The sequence below is a fragment of the Chlamydotis macqueenii genome, chromosome 1 (genome assembly GCF_036417535.1).
Source record: "Chlamydotis macqueenii isolate bChlMac1 chromosome 1, bChlMac1.mat, whole genome shotgun sequence".
Classification (NCBI taxonomy): Eukaryota; Metazoa; Chordata; class Aves; order Otidiformes; family Otididae; genus Chlamydotis; species Chlamydotis macqueenii.
This window is the reverse complement of record NC_141556.1, coordinates 60,614,391-60,634,010: the sequence shown is the minus strand read 5'-3', so window position 1 is coordinate 60,634,010 and position 19,620 is coordinate 60,614,391. Positions and strand designations below refer to the sequence as shown.

Genomic DNA, 19,620 nt, shown 5'->3' with positions numbered 1-19,620 from the left:
CAAGGCGGGTGACTAAACCTGGCACGGTCCTGAGTGGCTCCCCTGAGGCTAAGATGGTGGGGGGTGGGAGTGAGGGGCCAAGATGGCGGGGGGGGGGGCGGGGGGAAGAAGGCGCCTCACCCTCCCCCCTTCACGCCGGTGAGACTAAAGAAACCAGGGCAGGAAAGCTCGTGGGGGCACATTTAAAGCTTCCTTGGCAGCGCAATGAACAAAGACGGGCAAATACGCCCTGAGACGCTGCCTCTGCCCCTCACAATAAACACCACTTCTGCCGCCTCCCGCCTCCGCGGGGCCGGCGCGGCGCCCCATCCCCTCAGGCGGCTCACGGGGCGGGGCTAACGCGGAGGCCCCGCCCCCGCGGCGAGGAAGGGGCGGGGCCCGCCCGGATCGACGCGGCTCTTCCGTAAACACCACCTAGCCTTTACCCCGGCCTTCCCCCCCGGGCAGGGCCCATTCAGCGCGGGGGAGTCCGTGGAATCGTCTTCGCCTGTCAACTCGTATTTCTCCCCACTTGGCGCTCAGGCCCGGGCAAAGTGAGGAGACACGGACTGTTTCTCCCGGGATAGGCGCGAGTTGACCCAAGTCCCTCGGGCTAACTCGCCGTTGGCAGGCAGGAAAAGGTTGCAGGCTTCCCCCCTTCCCCCCCTGTCAGTGGCAGAGATGGACGCGCCCAAAGAAGCCACTAATAGTGCGGGGTGAGTCTATAAATCCGGGGGGGCTGTTTAAAGCCCCGCTTAGCGCTGTGGAGGAGGGCGAGCTGCTGCCGCCGCCGGGCCGCGGTGAGTGACCGGGGAGAGCAAGGGCAGGGTTGCGGTCGAGGCCTTGGGTGTGCGGGGCCACGTTCAGGCAAGGAGCTGCGGGGTGAGTCCGGGTCAGAGCTGGCCCGGGGGCTGCTGCCCTCCCGTGCGGTGGGGGGTGGCTGGGAGGCGGCGGGCTGGGTGCTCCCGCTGGGACGGGTGGGTTTCGCAGCCCCCGCTCTGGGTCTGTAGCGCCCTTTGCCCCCTGTCTCCGTCCCTTTAGTGCCCGCTATCCAGCGGGACCGCCCGTCCCGAGGGGCGCAGCCGCGGGGGCTCCCCCCAGACCCTGCAGCCCCGCTCCGGCACCCCGGTTCCTTCCCCCCTCTCCTTGGACGGGGAGAAGGAGGGGGGCAGCCGGGCTCCCCTTTCCCTGGGGCTGGCAGAGAAAGAGAGGGTTCCCCCTTCGCTTCTCCTCCTCCCTTCCTGCCAGCCCCGAGCCTGTCCTTGGAAACGCTGTTTGTTTTTGGTCGGCGAGTGCCAAGACTCCTGCCTCTGGTAATTGTTAAAAACATGGGGCCGGGGGAGGAGACAGGGCAGCCAAACAGATGGAGGAAGAGGAGGAGCCGCCGGCGGCGGTGCCCCTCCCCCCAGCTGATGAGGGGAGCCGTCCCCGGGCTCCCCTCAGCAGAGTTGTGACACCTCGACCCTGCTTTGAGTTGCCCAAATGTCCGAGGTGAGGGTAGCTCCCATGGCTGTCCCACCTCGGGGGACACGCACTCATCTCGCTCGTACTTAGGTATTTTTAAGCCTTCAGCCTGAGGAGCCGGTGTATAAAGGGAAGAGCTGCGGAGCTAGAAGGCTAAAGGAGAGAATGGTCAGCTCTAAGCTGTCAAAAATGAGGCGTGAGGAAATTCCACAACTCATAACAAAGGCTCTTTTCTGCTCCTGTGCCGTGACTGCTGCCAAAGGTGGGGTCCGTGACAGGGAAACCCGAGCCCGAGCAAAGAGTCAGCCGGTGCCAGCTTGAAGATAGCAGGGACGCAAGCCCAGTAGAATAAACAAAGTCAGACATTTATAGTGGTAAAGCTGCACAGAGTGCTTAAAAAGTGTACGTGGAGGGAGAGTCTTACTTGAACAAAGCAGGGCTGTGGAAAAATCTTTTCTTGGCGATGGTATCTGAAGAAAAAAAGAACAACGCAACCTTCCAAACTGTCTCCCCAGGTGCTTCATAAAATAACTTCTAAAGGAAGCCTTCAGGAAAAAAAAGGGTCTTTGTCTTCTCTAAAGCTAATGTGATCTTACAGCCTTGATCAGTTCTAAGGGAACGATCAGGTTGGGTGATGCAGTGACCACAGAGCAAGACGCCTTTAGGCATCTACAGTGTTGTATTCATTGCACCTTTACTAAAAAGAATAAACCAAAACTATCTAAATAGCAGTAGAAACCACAATAATTTAGCTCTTCCTTGTTAAATTAACTGGAAACTTGGGGTTTGTACATTTAGAAGATACTTTTTATCTTGATCTCCCATTTAGAGTTTATTCTTTAAAAACCCTGCAAGATAGTACTGATGGAAAGCAAGCAAAGTGTAATGAAACCCCCTGTGAAGGTATCCAGCCTAATATAGAAGTAAACATCAGTTGTTTTAATGCAGGAAGAGTAAAACAGGTTGTAACCACAGGCTGACCCTTTAATAGAATAGGTAGGTTATTAAGCTGTGTATTAAAACAACAGCCTAATATGTAATACCTAATTAAGAACTCAGAAATTCTAAGAGGATGGTATTGTCTAGTCAAGATGGTGAGGTACAAAGAGGTCTTGGAAGCCTAAAGGGCTTTCTGAAATACTTTTATTTGAGAATTATATTAATCTAAATTTAATACTACATACGAACTTGACCCTTAGTAGTTTATGAGAAGGCCTATACTGTCTACAAAAGCATAAGGAAAAGCAGCTCTTCCAGTGTGTGCTGTAAAGAAAGGACTAAGTAACTTGGTTGTCCACTGTTGTGGACTAATTAGAAAAGCCTTTTTTTGGTTTGTACTTCCCTTTGATATGCTCAATGAATGTACTTTTCTCTAAGCTTTTCAGCTGATGGGCAGCATATTTAAAAACTGTAGATGGCATATCCAGATTCTGCTTGTGTATTCATGTATGTTTACTTTGATGCGCTTGCTGCCTTGTTTATCTTTTAAACTTTGAATTTAGCAATGATATTCTGAATCTGCAGAATACACCCGTTCTGCTGTACCATTCCATTTGAGGCATTCTACTAGGAAATATATTTGCTGTGGCAAAGATCGCAGTGGGTTTTTTTTCGTGTGTTCTCTCCTGCTGTGTTGTTGAAACTTCTTATTTAAATTAAGTCTTCTAAAGTGCTCTACTGGCAACTCTGCTATCTGCGTGTGTGTTGTAGGAACAGGTATGGTCTCAGTACATCAAAATATGTCACGGGTCTCTTGGAAATGCAAGTATTTGTTGTAGAAAGATCCTTTGCTGGAACTAGTATGTAAAGGCTTAATGTAAATAGAATTTTAATTTCTAACTTAATGATTTAGTTGTCTTGGGAATCAAGACTGGAGTAGAAAATGGCAATGCTGACTTGCCTCCGTGGCTGGTTTAGTAGTTGCTGTCAGGAATGCCTTGCAAATCTGAATACTTGAATAATTAGAAATTTAAATATTTCTTGGAATTGTCATACAGTTAAGAGGAAGTGCTTGAAATGATGTATAAATTGTGTGAGAATTTGTTTTTTAATAGTAACTTAATTTCTTCCATGTTCTTAACACCTAGACCGAAGCAGTAGACACATCTTGAAATGCTCATACTAGGCCAGTGACTTATGAGACCTTTTCGGCCAGTACACTGCTAACAACATTAATCAAATCTTTCGATGGACCGCATGCAACATTAACCTTTTCGAGGTTAGTTATTGATATATAAATAAAGGAGTTTTATACATGATTAAAGCCTGGAAATACACTGTTCTGATGCTGATCCAGAAACAATAGTGGGAGAGTAATACATGCTTTGCAGTCTCTGTAGGGTTACTGTATTTAAGTGAGTGGTTCCACATCAAGAACCTGGAGCACGTTGTATGGTTAGGTTACTCGTCACAACTTGTTTTTAGTCAGTGCTAGCTTTGAGAGCTGGACCACAGATCTTAAAGAAGTAGTTTGTCTCTTGTGTAACATTAACTGGTGACTCATTTCTAATTGTAACTTAGACAAATACAGTTGTCAGCCTTTTGGTTTTCTAAGTTCTCTTGCAACTCTGTCTTGTTTAATCAATACTACTATAAATGTCTGCTTGTTTTTAGTTGCTTGTTAGAAATTATAAAATTGCTGTTCTAGTAAGAGTTAAGATGTTAAGGATTACAACTAATGCTGTAAATGTTGAACCGGTCTCTCTTACTGGCTTCTCCAGTAAGAAACTCTCAGCTATGTTCTTGCTTATGTGATTAATTCTTTACACAAAAAGCAGCATAAAACATTACATAAATAAGGCACTCAAATGCCTCCTCTTTCCTCTTGGGAAGAGGAGGAGGAGTAAACATCCACTTAACAAATGTTTGTCATCGCAATTAACAGGGGAGTACTCATCAGTCAATACCTCATCGAGTTATAAAGGCCTATTCAGGATAAGCTGGTACCCCAAAAATCTAAGCTGTAGGTAGGTGTAAGCCTAAAGACCTCTTCATTTTTACTCCTTTTGTCTGTTTCTTGACCCCTCAATACGCTGATTCACATAAGTACACACAAAGGATTATCCTTTTGCTGCCAAAAGTGGTCTTTTCCAAGTTCAGCAGTTGCAAAGTGTGGTATTTCCATGCCTGCTGAAGTGGATACAATTTAATTACAAATGAAGTCATATTACTTAAATGTGCTGACGGAAAGCATTGTGGGCTATGTCTCTTCGTAAAGTCTACTACAGAATGCTTTATGACCATAATCAGATGGACAGCTACTTTTGGTATCTGGGCCAAATTCCTTTGGTAGTAATTATGGCTGACTTCCAGTTTCTCATTTTAATATGATTATGAACATATTTTTCACTTCCTGTCATACAACTATTAATCATTTCTGTCGCACTATGCAGCTGTCCAAATTCTCTGCAGTTGCAGATTATCTGCCTGGGAGGCAGTTTCTTTATGTAGACAGAAGCACTATGAAGCATGACACTTCTCACTTGTCATGTATGCTGAATGTGATACTGGAGGCTCAGAGTTACTGTTTAACTTAAAACAGAAAACCCATCCACTCTTACTCCCAGGAGGAGTATTTTTTGGGTCTATGCCATTGTTGATCTGATTCTGAGCAAAGACCCACCTCAAGCAGCAGGCCAGTCTTCTAGCTACACCCTGTCAGAAATGTAGTATTCTGAATTATTTGCCTGTTCTCCCCCAGGAACTTCTGTGTTTTCTTCAGAGTTGTTACACTCAGTGCAGTTCCTTTGTGGAAGGAAGCTAATTGCCAAACATCGCTGGTTGATGAAGTCAGGTGGGGGATGGTAACATCATGAGATGCCTTTGTGGATGTTGAGAACTTCCAAAATTCTGACAACAAGCAACTTCAGGGCTTACTGTGGGTAGTCTTTTATTTTTGAAATGTAGCCGATTTACATACTGTCTCTAACATAACCATTAAGCTATGAAACAGCAGAAGGTACAAAACTTTATTGCAGAACAGATGTAGTTACTTAATAACTGTATGATTCGACATATCAAGTCAGATCCTTTCTGCAACACCTTTTTAAGAAAGGCAACTACGCATTTACATTATAATGATCAGTATCTGACTTTTGAGAAACAAAAAAAAAGTACTGGTTTTATGGGAAGTGTATTTGTCTTTCCAGGTCTTGTTTACTGTAGCAGCTAAAGTGAATCAGAATGCCTCTCAATGATGATCAGAACAGTGATTCAGATTCTTCACGCCTCTCTGAGAGCACAGCTTCTTCTAGCGACTCTGAATATTCAAGACAGAGCTTTAACAGTGATTCTTCAAGCAAACCCAGTTCGCCAGCGTGTAAGCCTATTTCAACCTCACCTGCATTGTGCATAGACAGATAAGGCTAACTTCTCTTGTTTCTCTTTACTGTCGTGGGTAGAACCTGGGATTCTGAATCTGTGTTTAAGAGTATTAAGAGAAAGGCATGGCTTTCTCTCTGCTATGAAGCAGCGCATCACCTTGTGTGTGGAACACCACCAGCAGCTGTATCCGTGGGGGTCTCCCTGTGCACTCCTTCCCTTCAGAAAGTGTAAGAAAAGTGTGCCACCGTGGACATCCTAATTTTGAGCTAATCTGATGTTGACAGCAGGCTCCCACTCAACCAGATATGGCTTTGTGCAAAGGGTGGGTTTCTTCTGTTTGCTCCATACACTTAAATGTGTAACTTACAGATTTATAATATTCCGTAAAGTTACATTAAATTAATTGCAAATTCACTTTTTTCATAAACATTAGGATCAAACAGAAAACACACATTTGCACAAGGAAGGTATTTTGAGTAATGATAAATAAAACCTTGGTTAGGATGTGCTTCATGTTCACTTCTGTAAGCATTCTCAGACCACGCATACTTTTTAGTGTCTACGTAAGTGAAGTTTTACAATAAAACAAGCTTTTTAGTGGAGCTGCAGTTAGCAGCTGGCTCTTTGTCTTTCTTTATTACCAGTCTTCAAAGGCTTAATTCCAAATATGAAATTAAATTACATTATTTAGGAGTTTGGAAACTTTTGGAATTTACTCTTGCTTTCCAATGTAGAGTTTCTGTTATGTTGTTAATGCCTATTTGTAAAAAGGGAGTGTAACTTATGATGCATCTGGTGTGGAACAAAAGTGAGGGGTTCTCAAGTCAGTAACTTCAGAACCTTTTCTGTAAGCAATAAAATCACACAGTATAGCCATTATGTGCCCAGAATTATAGTGGACATCTGGTATCTGTTACTGTCCATGATTTTCGTCTGGTGAATTTTACAGAACAGTCAATAGGAAATCTGTGGAATGCAAGATCCTATTTTAAAGAAGAAAGAATATCTTAGTTAACATGCAGAAATATGAAATTGCTTCTCAAAGTGTTATGAGGCTTGTGTGGTATTACCCATGCACACACCCCTGATAAGCTGGGAGTTTCCTGGGGTAGTGTTTTAAGAAGATATAAAGACCTGGTAATCCTAGGTTGTTTCTTCTAGAGAACTAGAGTCCAATTACCAAGCAGAAAAATTTCTAAATTTTAATATTTTCAATTGTGCTTATCAACTACAGATATTTGGCTTGAATTTAGCTTGTTTGTTCCAGCAGCAAGCCCTCCCAAGATTATTACATTTGATGAACTGATGGCAGCTGCAAGAAATTTGACAGACTTGACTCTAGCTCATGAAATTGCTGTAAATGCAAATTTTTGCATAAAACATGAAGACTTCCCACAAAACAGGTAAGAGTCTGGATTTTGGGAAAAGAAGCACTGAGGTTGGGAAGAGAGGAGAAATCAATCAAGCAGCAAATTAAAACAAATCAAAACCACAAACCAAAACATCTTGGAAGGCTACGGATTTTTATCCTGCTCCTCTGGGAGTCACTGTCAAAGCTATCTTGCCCAGAACAAGTGTTGCATTTGGTAGGCAGAGTTGATATACTGTCTTGGAGCGTATTGCTCTGTCTTATATGTTATGTGGAAGAGAAAAGGCTAATGCAATATGAATTCCCATAGTGAAAATGAGTATTGGTCTGTTCTGTGCAGTTCCAAGCCCTGTGGAAAAGATGAAATGATGGCCTTCTGTGTAGTTGTATGTAGTAGGTCATTGGTGCTATAGTGGTAAGAACATAGAGCTCATCATGAACATAGCTCTAATATCAGCCCCAGAAGAGGTGCAAAAATACCTGGAGATCCAGAGGAGGTGAGAAGTAACTTCCCTAATGTAGGTAGCTAATGTTCTTGCTCACAAATGTGTCTAACATAATGACCCTGGCCTTTACTTTGAGAAAACTTACTGAAAACCTGTTTGCTTTTTTACATTGCACAAGTCCCTTAACTCATAATTGGCTATATGACAGAAAATAGTTTTTGAGGAAGCTTAGTATAGAATATACCAGGTTAGGACAACGAATACAAATTTGACAAGGAAAAAGAAACTGTAATACCTCTTTACCTACATCTGAATTGCCAGCACCACTTCATAAAATACAGGTGTTTTAGGGAAGACTTGTCAGTCTGGACCATGTTTTGGGAGCGGATGATTCACAGCCCAAGAAGGATAGAGTTGAAGGGGGAAATAGCTGGTGGGGTGTTGTGTGTTTCCCACAGTGATTAGCCTAATCTAAAACACTTTTACCAAGCATGAAAGCTAGTTGGGAGTCTTTCCTGTATCTAATTGACTTATTCCACAGCTTTGCAGGCACAGTGAAGCAAATTGTACACAAGGCGTTTTGGGATCATTTGGAATCAGAACTGAATGAAGATCCTCCAGAATATGAACATGCTATCAAGCTCTTTGAGGAAATTAAGGAGGTAACGTTCCTCCCTCCCCTGCCCCCAGTATTGTTCTGTCAGCTTAGGTCTGAGAGTCTCTTACTTCACTGAAGGGTCTGCTAACTCAGTCAAGCCAACATGTTCAAGTTTATTCTTTTAAGATGAAACCATGATTATTTGGAACTGCTATAGGTGTCTAGTTATAGTACACTTATATTAACCATGAATATGGCCTCACGTGCACAGTGCCATGTACACTCAGCTTTCATTGCAGGATGGTTAGTTGCAAGTCGGCTCTTTTCTCAGCGTCACATCTCTACTAGCCTCTTTCCAGCAACGTGCTCTGAGCTTAGGACATGAACAGGAGTATAAATGTGACTGCACCTGCCCAAATAGACTTTATTGTTTATGATCACTGCACAAGGGAGAATGCAAACCTTCAGTCCTGGCACAATACTAAGTATTTCAGAATTTTAACTTAGTAAATGTTTGTTTTGCAAGGCAACTTCCCAGGTTTTGAGAGTCTCATTGTTGATGTGCTTTCTGGTTCACCAGCTTTGAGCATTTTTGCAGAATTGTACTGTGATCCTTTTAACAGTCCTTTTTTTCCTGCTACCTTACATAATGTTCAGTCTTAAGGTGTCTTGTTATAGCTGATCAGCTAAATACACTTGACTTTAATATTAAAATCTTACTTCAGCATGTTTAATAAGTGGTTTGGTCTTTATTGATAAGCTTTTCCACTTTTTTTTTTTCTCCCCCAACTTTAGATTCTTCTTTCCTTCCTGACTCCTGGAGCAAACAGGATGCACCATCAAATTTGTGAAGTTCTAGATTCAGATCTTATAAGACAGCAGGCAGAACATAATGCTGTTGATATTCATGGGCTAGCTAACTACATCATCAACACTATGGGAAAGTTATGTGCTCCAGTAAGAGACAACGATATAAAACAGTTAAAGGCAACTGACAATATCGTAGAATTACTGAGGTTGGTATTTGGGTCGTTTTTTAGAGGAAAAACCTAGTATCTGAAAGATACTAGGAAGTGGAAGAGGGGGGTGAAGTCTTAAAAAGAAGTCTTAAATTGTGTCAGTTCACATAACACTTGTTTTTGAACTATAGGAAAACTTATTTTTATGCAGAAGCATTAAAGGGGAAGGAGCTATGGCACACTGTGACCAGAGTGTTATATGTATCTTACTTTTTAATGTCATATGGGTAGAATGCTTAGATCAAACACTACCAGCCACTGAACAACAAAAAAAAGCACTCTTGTAATAATCTGTATTTCAGAGACTGCTTTTTCAGTCTTGTTCATGCTTACAAAATTTAAGCAGCACATTTGTACTGTTTCTTTGTGAACTGTTTATTGCATGCTTCCTCTAGGAGGCCAAAACTTGGATTTAAAATCTCTCTAGTAAAGACCTTATTGCTTGAACTTGAGTAAAACACTTGCATAAAAGAGTAGAAATCAGGTTACTGCTCCTTAGGTACACTGAAATATTAAAAGATTATGGTAGTTGTTGTTCTAGTGTTTTATTCTAGCTTGGATCTTATACAGAGACCAAAGAAACTGAGTCAGAAGGATTGTTTCTCTTGGTGCAATTAGAGTGACAAAAAAGTTAAAATCTGTTCATTTGAGCTGAAATGTAGCTATTAATATAGTTCTTGAAAACCCTGATCTCTGTAACTTAGACCAAGCTTTATACACAATACTCCTTCAAGTGTCCTGGAGGATAGGTAACATATCTGTTACGCTGAAATACCAATGAAGGAATTTACTTGTCCCAGAATTGAAATTGAAGTGCTAATGTAGATGTATGTCACATGTGCTGGTTAAAATCAATAGACTATTGTAATTGTCAAATCTTAAACTCCTCCTTTCAGACAAATATTCCATGTTTTGGACCTGATGAAAGTGGATATGGCTAACTACACAATTCAAAGCCTTAGGCCATACCTTCAGCGTAATTTGGTGGACTATGAAAGAACGAAGTTCCAGGAAATTCTTGAAGAGACACCGAGTAGGTATCATTCTATATTTAATTAAACCTTTCCTTAAAAAGAGGACTACTTAAATACATGCTATAAAATCTATCAATCGCAGTTAAGTTGGAGGAAATCTTCAGTTCCTTGTCTGGATCTAACTAATGCAAAAATTCTTTGACAAGCAAGTTACCAATGAGCAGTTGCTTAACTTTATAGAAAGCATATTTATCTGTAATCTGGGGCAGTTTCAGGCAAACTTTATATTTGCTAAATTGGTTAGTATCTGAAAAACAAACAATGGATCTCACTGTCTACAGGCAGAGGCCCTACATACTGAAAAATGAGACTTTCTCTCTTTTGTATGCAGCAGGTCTGTTGCTATTCTGAAGTAAACATGTAAAACCAATTAGGGTGCCTGAAAGTTGGAAGGAATGGAATCAATTTTTTAATAAATGAAATGCAGGCTCTGAGGAAACTTCTTAGGGGATTCAAAGTCAGCTTGATCCACTATTACAGGGTTTGTGTAATACAGTTAAACGGTGCTCAGGAAAATGTTTTCCAAGGGAAAAAAAGCTTACTAGCATCTGGAGCAGGGGCTTCTAAAATGGGAACCCTGAGACACTGATATGGGCTGCATTGTTTATATATGCAGCCTGAGAAAGACCTCTTTAAAATAATTTTATTTACTATTAATACAGTTTATTTCCCTTCATGTCTAATTTCCAGTCCCATGCCCCAAATATTAAGTGGCCTCCCTGAAAAAGGGAAAATAAATGTTCTGGGAACTTGGACATTGAGGCTTTTTTTAACCTGAAAATCTTGGCTGAAGTCTAATAATTTGTTGTTGGGTTTGTACAAGCTAGCTAGAGTATTAAAGTGACCAATGGTAGATGATCAGTGGAAAAAAGGTGAGGGAGAAAGTTTACGTGTCAGCTGTTCACTATGTATGTATAGCCTTAAGAAGTTCAGTACTCTTGTCTATGTCTAAAAGAGTCTACAACTCTTTTCCTCAAGCTACTGCTTATTTTGATAAAAGCATGCAGTAAATCTGTGCTGATTTGCAATGCTTAGGTGCCCTGGATCTCACAACAGAATGGATAAAGGAATCAATAGAAGATGAATTGTCATCTATTTCTGATGAATCTTCATCATCCCCTGGTGCTGATCGTAGTTCTAAACCAATTATTAGTCCTACACTGGTGCTAAACAATGGCTACTTGAAACTGTTACAATGGGATTATCACAAAACAATTCCAGAGGTAAGACGTGTATTTCAATGTCTTCAGACTTCTGGCTGTATGAAAACATGTATAATAATCCTGCTGTTGATGACAGTAGGCAAAGTATTCTCTTGCACTTCGGGAATTTCTGAACAGTAAATTGAGATTTGGAGAGTGTATGCTAATCTAGTTTCTGAAATGAGATGGGCAAGTCAACATAACATGGGCAAAATAACAATGTAAAGGTGGTTTTCCCTCTACTCAATCATAGCTCACCAGGTCCAAGAGCAGTCTTGGTCATGGTCGAAGGCTGAGCCTTGCACTGACAGCACTTGGCTTTCTGCATCTTTGAGATACAGAATTGGAATTGGTAGGATCACTCTTGCTTTAGAACAGAATGGGTAAAAACTTGAAGCTCTCTGAAGTAGATATCAACTGTTGGCTTATATCTGCTCAGTACATATAAACTACTGGTTCAAGCATCAGTGTTCAGTTTTTTCCCCTCAGGCTCCTGATTACTGACCTCTGCAACTTTCTGTAAAGCCAATTTGAAACTGGCCATCAGTCAGGGCTAAAACTAGCATCTGCAGTGAGCGCCTTAGCTATACTTAGCGAATTCTCTTTGCCAGGCCACCCTAAATACATGGGGATGCTCTTAGCGCTCTCAGTCAGTGGATGGAAGGGAAACCACCTTATTCTTGCCTTCCTTCAAACAGTTTCGAAGAAGAGCTACATACAGGTATCGTCTGGTGGATCTAGTTTGTCATACTATGAAATTACCCAAACAGCTGAATATTAAAGCCCCTGTGCTTCTCAGGGGAGGGATTTGGTTAGGATGAACTCCTCCTAACCTAAAATAAGTCACTCTAGCCACATCTCATTGTGGAAATTACTTACATTCCTGGTATGATCAGCTGGCTTTTTGCCTGTAGCAGGTTATGTGTCACTTGCAGAACCTGCTCTTGTGGTTGAACTGGTGGTTGTCACACACAGTTTTTCATCACTGTCCATCAGTTACAGATTATGGCATTTTTCAAAGGAGGGCTGAATCCAGAAAACTACTCTGTCTATAACCCTGATTGATTACTATAGTGTCATGGGCTGAATTGCTGGTCACAGATTTGTCAGCAGTGATGAGGAATAAGATGCAATGTCTTCAGTTTCCTGTGCACTGAAGGCATTACCTTTCTTCCCACCACAGGCTTACTTCTGGTACCTGCACAAAATGCCACTTTACGCAATATGATATATTCAAGGCCTTTCAGCTGCTGTCTATTCTGACTTTGCATATTTGTGATTTAAAATATTAATGATGACTACATTCTCTATCTGTCCTTTTCCCTGCCCTTCTCTCCCTCTGTATTCCTAAATTAGTATTATTGTTTCAATTCTAGACTCTAATAACAGATGAAGTTCGTCTTCAGGAGTTGAGAGAAAAGCTCAATCAATTAAAAATCATAGCTTGTGTTTGTCTCATAACAAACAATATGGTGGGTGCAGCAATTGTAGATGTGCCTGATTTTGCTGACCAGCTGAAAAGGATCTCTATTCCTCTTCTTGAAGGCATGAACAAGAAGTAAGGCCTTGTTTTTATCACTCTTTTTTTTTTAACAGGAAATACCAGGTGGATCTGAAAACCCTTGGAAATAATTCAAATATCGTAGCCAGTGCTTGTTAGTAATAGGAAGACACCAAATTTTAATCATCTGTGTCTATATTCCTTTTACAATATAAGTCCACTGTATGTCAGGCACATATTTTCAAAGTTGTATTTTAACAAAATATTAATCTTAATGTTAGTCTACAGAATTTGGAGCCTAGTACTAGAGTTCATTCAAAAGCTCCTAATACTGGAGAGACTGTGGCAATATGTTCACCAAATTGTCTTGCCAGCTGCTTCAGACTTGTAGGTAGTTTAAGCTATTTGGCTGCCTATTTCTGCTGCCACTTGCACTACAAGTAAGTCTGTGATCTGAAAGAGTGTCTCATAAAATAGTTTTCCACTCTGTTTTTCCTCATGAAATGCTGTGCCTGTGGCCCAGGAAAACACCTGGCAAAATAAGGGTGAAATGAACTAGTGTCACTGCTGCACACTTGAAATTATTTTTCCTGTTTGAAGCCAATTAGGCCTTTATTTTTTTCTTCCACATGTAAATTTGTCCTGTATCTGCAGATGCACCTAAATCTGCAAAAACAAAAGATAACTTTTCTAAATTGTCTCATTGCAGAAAGCACAGATTGAAAATAGAAGGGAAAGGAGACAAGTGAGGTCACCTTACAACCTATGCTACAGAAACTGCAAAAGTCAATGCTTTTCTGTTTCTTTCTTCCAGAACTTTTGATTTGAAGGAGGCTTTGAATGCTATTGGTGTCCAGATTTGCGGCAAAGTGAACAGGTCTCTAACGGAAAGAGGTCTTCCCACTCTTAATGCAGAAATGCAGAGTAATTTAGTGGGCCAAATTGCTCATATTGTTGAGGAGAATAATCCCATCAGCTCCTTGATTGGTTAGTAAGATAATACATAATTGTCATCTTCTATGTGTCTGTGTATAAACTTACTCCCAGCAAGCTTAATCAGCTGTCTAATTATTTTTTAAAAGCACTTTTACTGTGGTAAAATACTGGGTCAACTAAGAGTAAGGAAATGTTATTTACCTATAGATGGTGTTCTTGGTATGCTGCAGAGCGTGGTTAGTCACCGCTAGAAATAATTTTTAAAATGTCTGTACAACAAGCGTAGACATGTTATATTTTGGAGAAGAACTTAGAAAAATTGGTGCTATTCAGTCTCCCTTCTGTCAGTTCTGAGTTTAAACCTAGTGGTTTTTTTTTTTCCTTTGAGTATACTTCATATTAGGTAATGTAACTCGTTGCAGTGGGTTTATGCTGTGTCCACATTGCAGGAGCCAACTTCAGGAAGCTTTCAGTATTTTTTCCCTCTGCAACATAGGCTTGGGAAAGAGTTGTTGCCTACATTGCTGGATTTTTTTTTTTTTTTGTTCTGGGCTGATATGCAGTGTGCTTGCAAAGTGAGTATGGCTTCATCTTGGGTTTACACTTGTTCTGAGCATACTCTATATTCAATTTCAGACAAACGAATCCAGTTCTTCATGAGAAGCTTGCTTGCTCTTCCGAGTTTCCAGAAGTGTATGCCCACTATGCCAGGAGGCCTTTCTGTGATTCAGACGGAGATGGAGTTAGTTGGATCTCAGTATGCAAGCATTGTGAACTTTAATAAGCAAGTGTATGGACCATTCTATGCAAACATACTTAGAAAACTACTTTTTCCTGAGGCACCAATGGGGAAAGCAGAAACACAAACACCTGCCAATTAAAAAATACAACCTATATCTGTACCCCCTTTTTTACCTTCCAAGACAGTGATTTGACTTCCCCACTAAGAACAGCCCACTCCAGTGACTCTTAATGAGAGAGATCTTGTAAAATGTATGCAGATAATTTCTGAAATTCACTGGAAATAAATTAATGTCAACGACATATATATTTTAATAGACTAAATTTGTTTAATGCATTGTGTCACTTTTAATAGCCAGTGAACTTATTAGTTTTCAAGACAAGCACTTACTATGATTTGCAGAGGGAAAGAGCTAGCAAAGTACTTAACTGTTTTTGCCACCATTAAAACATAATGTTATTTTTCAACTTAAATATATTTACATACAGCAATGCAATTATGAAATGACAAAACAATTGTAGATAAAATGTACTATGCTTACATTCTATTTTTGTAGAGCAACAGCTAATAAAACAATTATGTTTCTGAAAAGACTTTGAAGCAAAGAAAGTACGACATAAACTGCTTCTTTAACTAGAATCAAGTTCATGCTAGGCCAAGTTCTGGTACTCCTGCAATTACTGGAATCAGAACTTCGCCTCTGTTACATCAAGGAATGCCGGTATTACAAGGTGTTCAGAGTATAGCAGTTACAGAAGAAGCATTCACCGCTTAAAATAGGAATCATTCAGACCTTCTCATCTGTAATTGAGATTAATGATAAACACCTAAGAGACATGATGTTGGTGGGGAAGTGGAGGAAATTTCTGTATATAATGTTTATAAGCATTTTGTTTATCCAGTGGAGGTCATACAGACCTTTAATCTCTAATATGTGTATGTACTGATCTTTGGTATTAATGGGTATTAAGACCTTTATTCCTGAAAGCACTTGAGAGTAGAAACTTCCCCTTCTATATTCTGTTGGATGAGGGCATAAGCTTTTCAAAATGTGTTCTTAGGTCTGAAAGCCAGAACCCAAATGATTAGTAATTCTTGGAAATGTGATTGGATTCACTCTCGCTGAGTCTGTGAGAAATACTGCAGTTTTATTCAAATTCCTTTGGAATAGGCACCACTACTTAGTTCTCATTTAAGGCAACAAGAATCTTGCATACAGAAAATTAATAGGCTTGAAATTGAGAAATGTGGAAGTAAACTTCTGTAAGTTTACACAGGCTTTATTTTGCATATTTCAGATTACTGGGAATAGATACTGCTGGAATATGTATTATAGACATGTTCTTGTCTAGGGAATTGAATCATAATTTACTTGAAAATGATCTTTTAATATATTACCATATAATAGTCCTTTTAAAATATCATTATATATATATATAAAAACTCCATGTGGTACAATTTATATAGCTTGTTTTTAATATTTTATATTATAATCTATTTTTTATTAAAAGACAAAAAATCGCCCGTAAAAGCTTAATGTGTCACACAAATTGTGTATGTACATTACTATGTCTATCATAAAGGTAGAAAAAAACCTGGGCATTATTAGCACTGTGGTTTTGTAGTCCATTTTTACAGAACTGTGTATTCATTTTTAGTAAGGGAAGTGACTTCTAGTCAGTTGTTCCTCAGTGTCCAAGGACTTTGGCCACGTGTACATGATAGGAAAAAATTTATTCTAAATGTCTTTTTAGAAAATAAATTTTTATAGTGCACTTCTGCTCTATCCCTTATAAAAACATTGCACAAAGTAAAAATGAATACATACTTTAAAGGCAACTCTTTTCTGAAGCTTGAAAAACCTGAGAGAAAGGAATTCTTAGAATATACTAATTGTGCCACTAGGTAAAACAGGCTTGCTCAGATGAATATGAAATTCTGATATGCAATTCAAAATCATCAAGAGAAGAATGCATTTCAAAGGCAATTATGGAAAATTAAATCTTAGTGATTTGCTACATCCTTAGAAATATCTAAACTATTTCAAGCTTCAGCCAAAAGAGGATTTTATGAACATTTGAAGATGATTTATAACATGATTATGAACTTTTTATCATAATACTTTATATGCATTCTATGGTAAAAATAAATGTCAGTCAAACTATAGATTTTTAATGTATTGGGGAAACTATCATACTAGTTTTTACCAGTAAATACTCAAAAAATGAGGATTCATTGGGGTTTTTTGGTGATTAAGGTGACTTGCAAAGGGCATTTTATAGCATGGCCTATGTTTCCAGTGATTGTTTAATGTATCTTAATTTTTATTTAATGTTTCAAACATGGACATTGCATCTGTTTAATGTCATGTGTTGCATGCTGCTTACGCTACCATGGCTGAAATGCAGTTGCCTCTGCTCTGAAGTTGTCCTTGTGAAACAAGATGCCATTCTATAGCAGCTTTCTTTGTTGAAATACAAATATTTGAGGTTTTTTATGCATTAAATTTTATTTGTGATACCAGTGATGGTGAAAAGTCATTTATGCAAATTTTCTTAAATGTAATGGATTGTTAAATGCCGAAGATAAATGATTGCACTAATACTACGTTGTGACTCTTGTCTTTTTCTGTCACTTCTCAGTTGCGGCTGGAATGTAGAGCAGTGATTTCGATTCAGCTGCACAAATAATGTTCAAAACAGTCACTTGCTTAAATCTTACTCCTTGGCAGAAGGTTGTATTTGGTTTGTGTGGTAAGGTTTTGGTAGTGGGGAAGGCTTCTGTGAGAAGCTGCTGGAAGCTTCCCTCATATCCAATAGAGCCAATGCCAGCTGGCGCCGAGACAGACTTGCTGCTGGCCAAGGCTGAGCCCATCAGCAACAATGGTAGTGCCTCTGTGATAACATATTTAAGAAGGGTTGAAAACTGCTGTGCAATAGCAGCTGGGAGAGAGGAGTGAGAATATGTGAGAGGAACAACTCTGCAGACACCAAGGTCATTGAAGAAGGAAGAGGAGGAGGAGGTACTCCAGGCACTGGAGCAGAGATTTCCCTGCAGCCTATGGTGCTGACTGTGGTAAGGCAGCCTGCCCCCCTGCAGCCTATGGAGATCCATGGTGGAATAGAGATCCACCTGCAGCCCATAAAGAACCCCAAGCTGGAGCAGGTGGATGTCTGAAGGAGGCTGTGACACTGTGGGAAACCTGTGCTGGAGTAGGCTTCTGGCAGGACCTGTGGCCCCATGGAGAGAGGAGCCCAAGCTGGAGCAGGTTTGCTGGCAGGGCTTGTGACCCTGTGAGGGACCCAGGCTGGAGCAGTCTGTTCCTGAAGGATGGCACCTGGTGGAAGGGACCCACACTGGAGCAGTTAATGAAGAACTACAGCCCATGGGAAGCACTCATGCTGGAGAAGTTTGTGGAGGACTGTCTACTGTGGGAGGGACCCTATGCTGAAGCAGGGAAAGTGTGAGGAGGAAGGAGCAGCAGAGACAAGATGTGATGAACTGACCATACCACCCATTCCCCATCCCCCTGTGCCACTCAGAGGGAGGAGGCAGAGAATTTGGGAGTGAAGTTGAGCCCAGGAGGAAGGGAATGGTGGGGAAAAGCTGTTTTAAGATTTGGTTTTATTTCTCATTACCTTATTCTGGTTTGATTGGTAATAAACTGATTTTCCCCAAGTCAAGTCTGTTTTGTCTGTGGTGGTAATTGGTGAGTGATCTCCCTGTCCTTATCTTGACCCACGAGCCTTTCATTCTATTTTCTCTCCCCTGTCCAGCTGAGGAGGGGAGTGATAGACGGCTTTGATGGGCACCTGGCATCCAGCCAGGGTAAACCCACCACAAAGGTCATTTGTGTACTTGATCATAGCTCCAGTCTTGGAAATGACTAAATAGATGGGAGTCTCCAGACTGGAAGATGTTGAGTGGAATGGCTGCGCCAGATCTCCAGAGTGGTGAGTGGCAATAAATACAGAAGAGTGAGTAGTTGATTGCTCTCTTTTTGTCTGCAAGACCAAGGAGCATCAAAGAAAGCTGGTCAGTTTAAGACAACTGAACTGTTTTACTCACAACAATGTGTAGATAAGCTGTGGAACACCTTGCCTAGAATATGGCAGTTTTTTGGTTGCAGGAGAAACTGGACAACATGTAGCTGACAGGTATTTTTTTCCTTCTATGATTTTTAATTAAAAGTCACTGATGGCTCCATATTGCTCCCCTTTTAGTAGCATTAGGCAGAATAACTTTGCACAATTCAGCCAGTCTTGAAGTGCTAGCTGTACTGCATGTGCCTTGGTCAAATGTGCTGAGAAAATGCTGAAAACATGATGTTTCTTCAACTTCTAGTATTTCTAAAATGACTGCCACTCACTCATGTCTGGATTTTGGTCTTTTGTAATCCCTGTTTTGTTGGGTTTTTTTTAAACAGCTTTATGAACAATTTACAATAGCTCCAAGGCACAGTTACACTAAAGAATACCTGAAAAGCACATAGTGCTTAATTTTCAAATCTGTAAAATCACAAAAATTTGCTTTTGATAAACTTTTTTTTTCCAGCTATGCAGTAGGAACAAACATTTTGGAGTAAAATTATGGCTGTAAGCTTGTGCTGTCTAATAGAGTTTAGATTTCCTGTAAGTGATGATAAAAAAAAAATGGGCAAAGAATTTAACCAACTCTAATAGGTTCTTGGTTTAAAAAGGTAAGAAGGAACTCTTAATCCTCTAACTTCCACTTTTAATTTCTCATAGTTTCTATTGTGGAAGTAATGATGACTTCTGATTACATACTAACCACAGCTAATGGACCAGGTTGCAGGGTAATGGGCCATCAGACTGAAACAGTTGCTTCATGGGCACGTAGTTAGTTAGATGGAAGGCCAGGTAAGGATACCGTGCATTAAACAAACTCTCCAGGCTGACTATCCACTTTAGGCAGGAAACTGAATGGAAGTGGTCTGAAATGTTGCTACACTCACGTTTAACCTGGTCCTTCAGCCCAGGATGTGTG

At 40.6% G+C, this 19,620-nt stretch overlaps 1 protein-coding gene across 7 annotated transcripts; it reads left to right on the top strand.

Moving 5' to 3' along the window:
* The first annotated feature begins 421 nt into the window (after window positions 1–421).
* Window positions 422–17,220, top strand: TCP11L2 (t-complex 11 like 2). 7 transcript variants are annotated; one of them, XM_086754011.1, is made up of 11 exons: window positions 422–695; window positions 3,531–3,661; window positions 5,592–5,761; window positions 7,037–7,169; window positions 8,123–8,243; window positions 8,975–9,195; window positions 10,095–10,231; window positions 11,268–11,455; window positions 12,811–12,992; window positions 13,750–13,922; window positions 14,508–17,220. In XM_086754011.1, exons 3-11 carry the CDS (start codon window positions 5,626–5,628, stop codon window positions 14,750–14,752), a joined length of 1,536 nt encoding a protein of 511 aa, XP_086610137.1. In that variant the 5' UTR covers window positions 422–695; window positions 3,531–3,661; window positions 5,592–5,625; the 3' UTR covers window positions 14,753–17,220. The 7 variants fall into 7 exon arrangements, with proteins under 7 accessions (XP_086610137.1, XP_086610145.1, XP_086610130.1 ...); XM_086754019.1 differs by having other exon boundaries at window positions 695–779; XM_086754004.1 differs by lacking the exon at window positions 422–695 and adding an exon at window positions 709–861.
* Window positions 17,221–19,620: the final 2,400 nt, after the last annotated feature.

Excerpts from the sequence above, each read along its gene's own strand:
- TCP11L2 (XM_086754011.1), top strand. The coding sequence starts at position 5,626 with ATGCCTCTCAATGATGATCAGAACAGTGATTCAGATTCTTCACGCCTC. Across the intron at positions 8,244-8,974 it reads TCTTTGAGGAAATTAAGGAG|ATTCTTCTTTCCTTCCTGAC; the intron begins GTAACGTTCCTC and ends CCCCAACTTTAG. Across the intron at positions 9,196-10,094 it reads AATATCGTAGAATTACTGAG|ACAAATATTCCATGTTTTGG; the intron begins GTTGGTATTTGG and ends TCCTCCTTTCAG.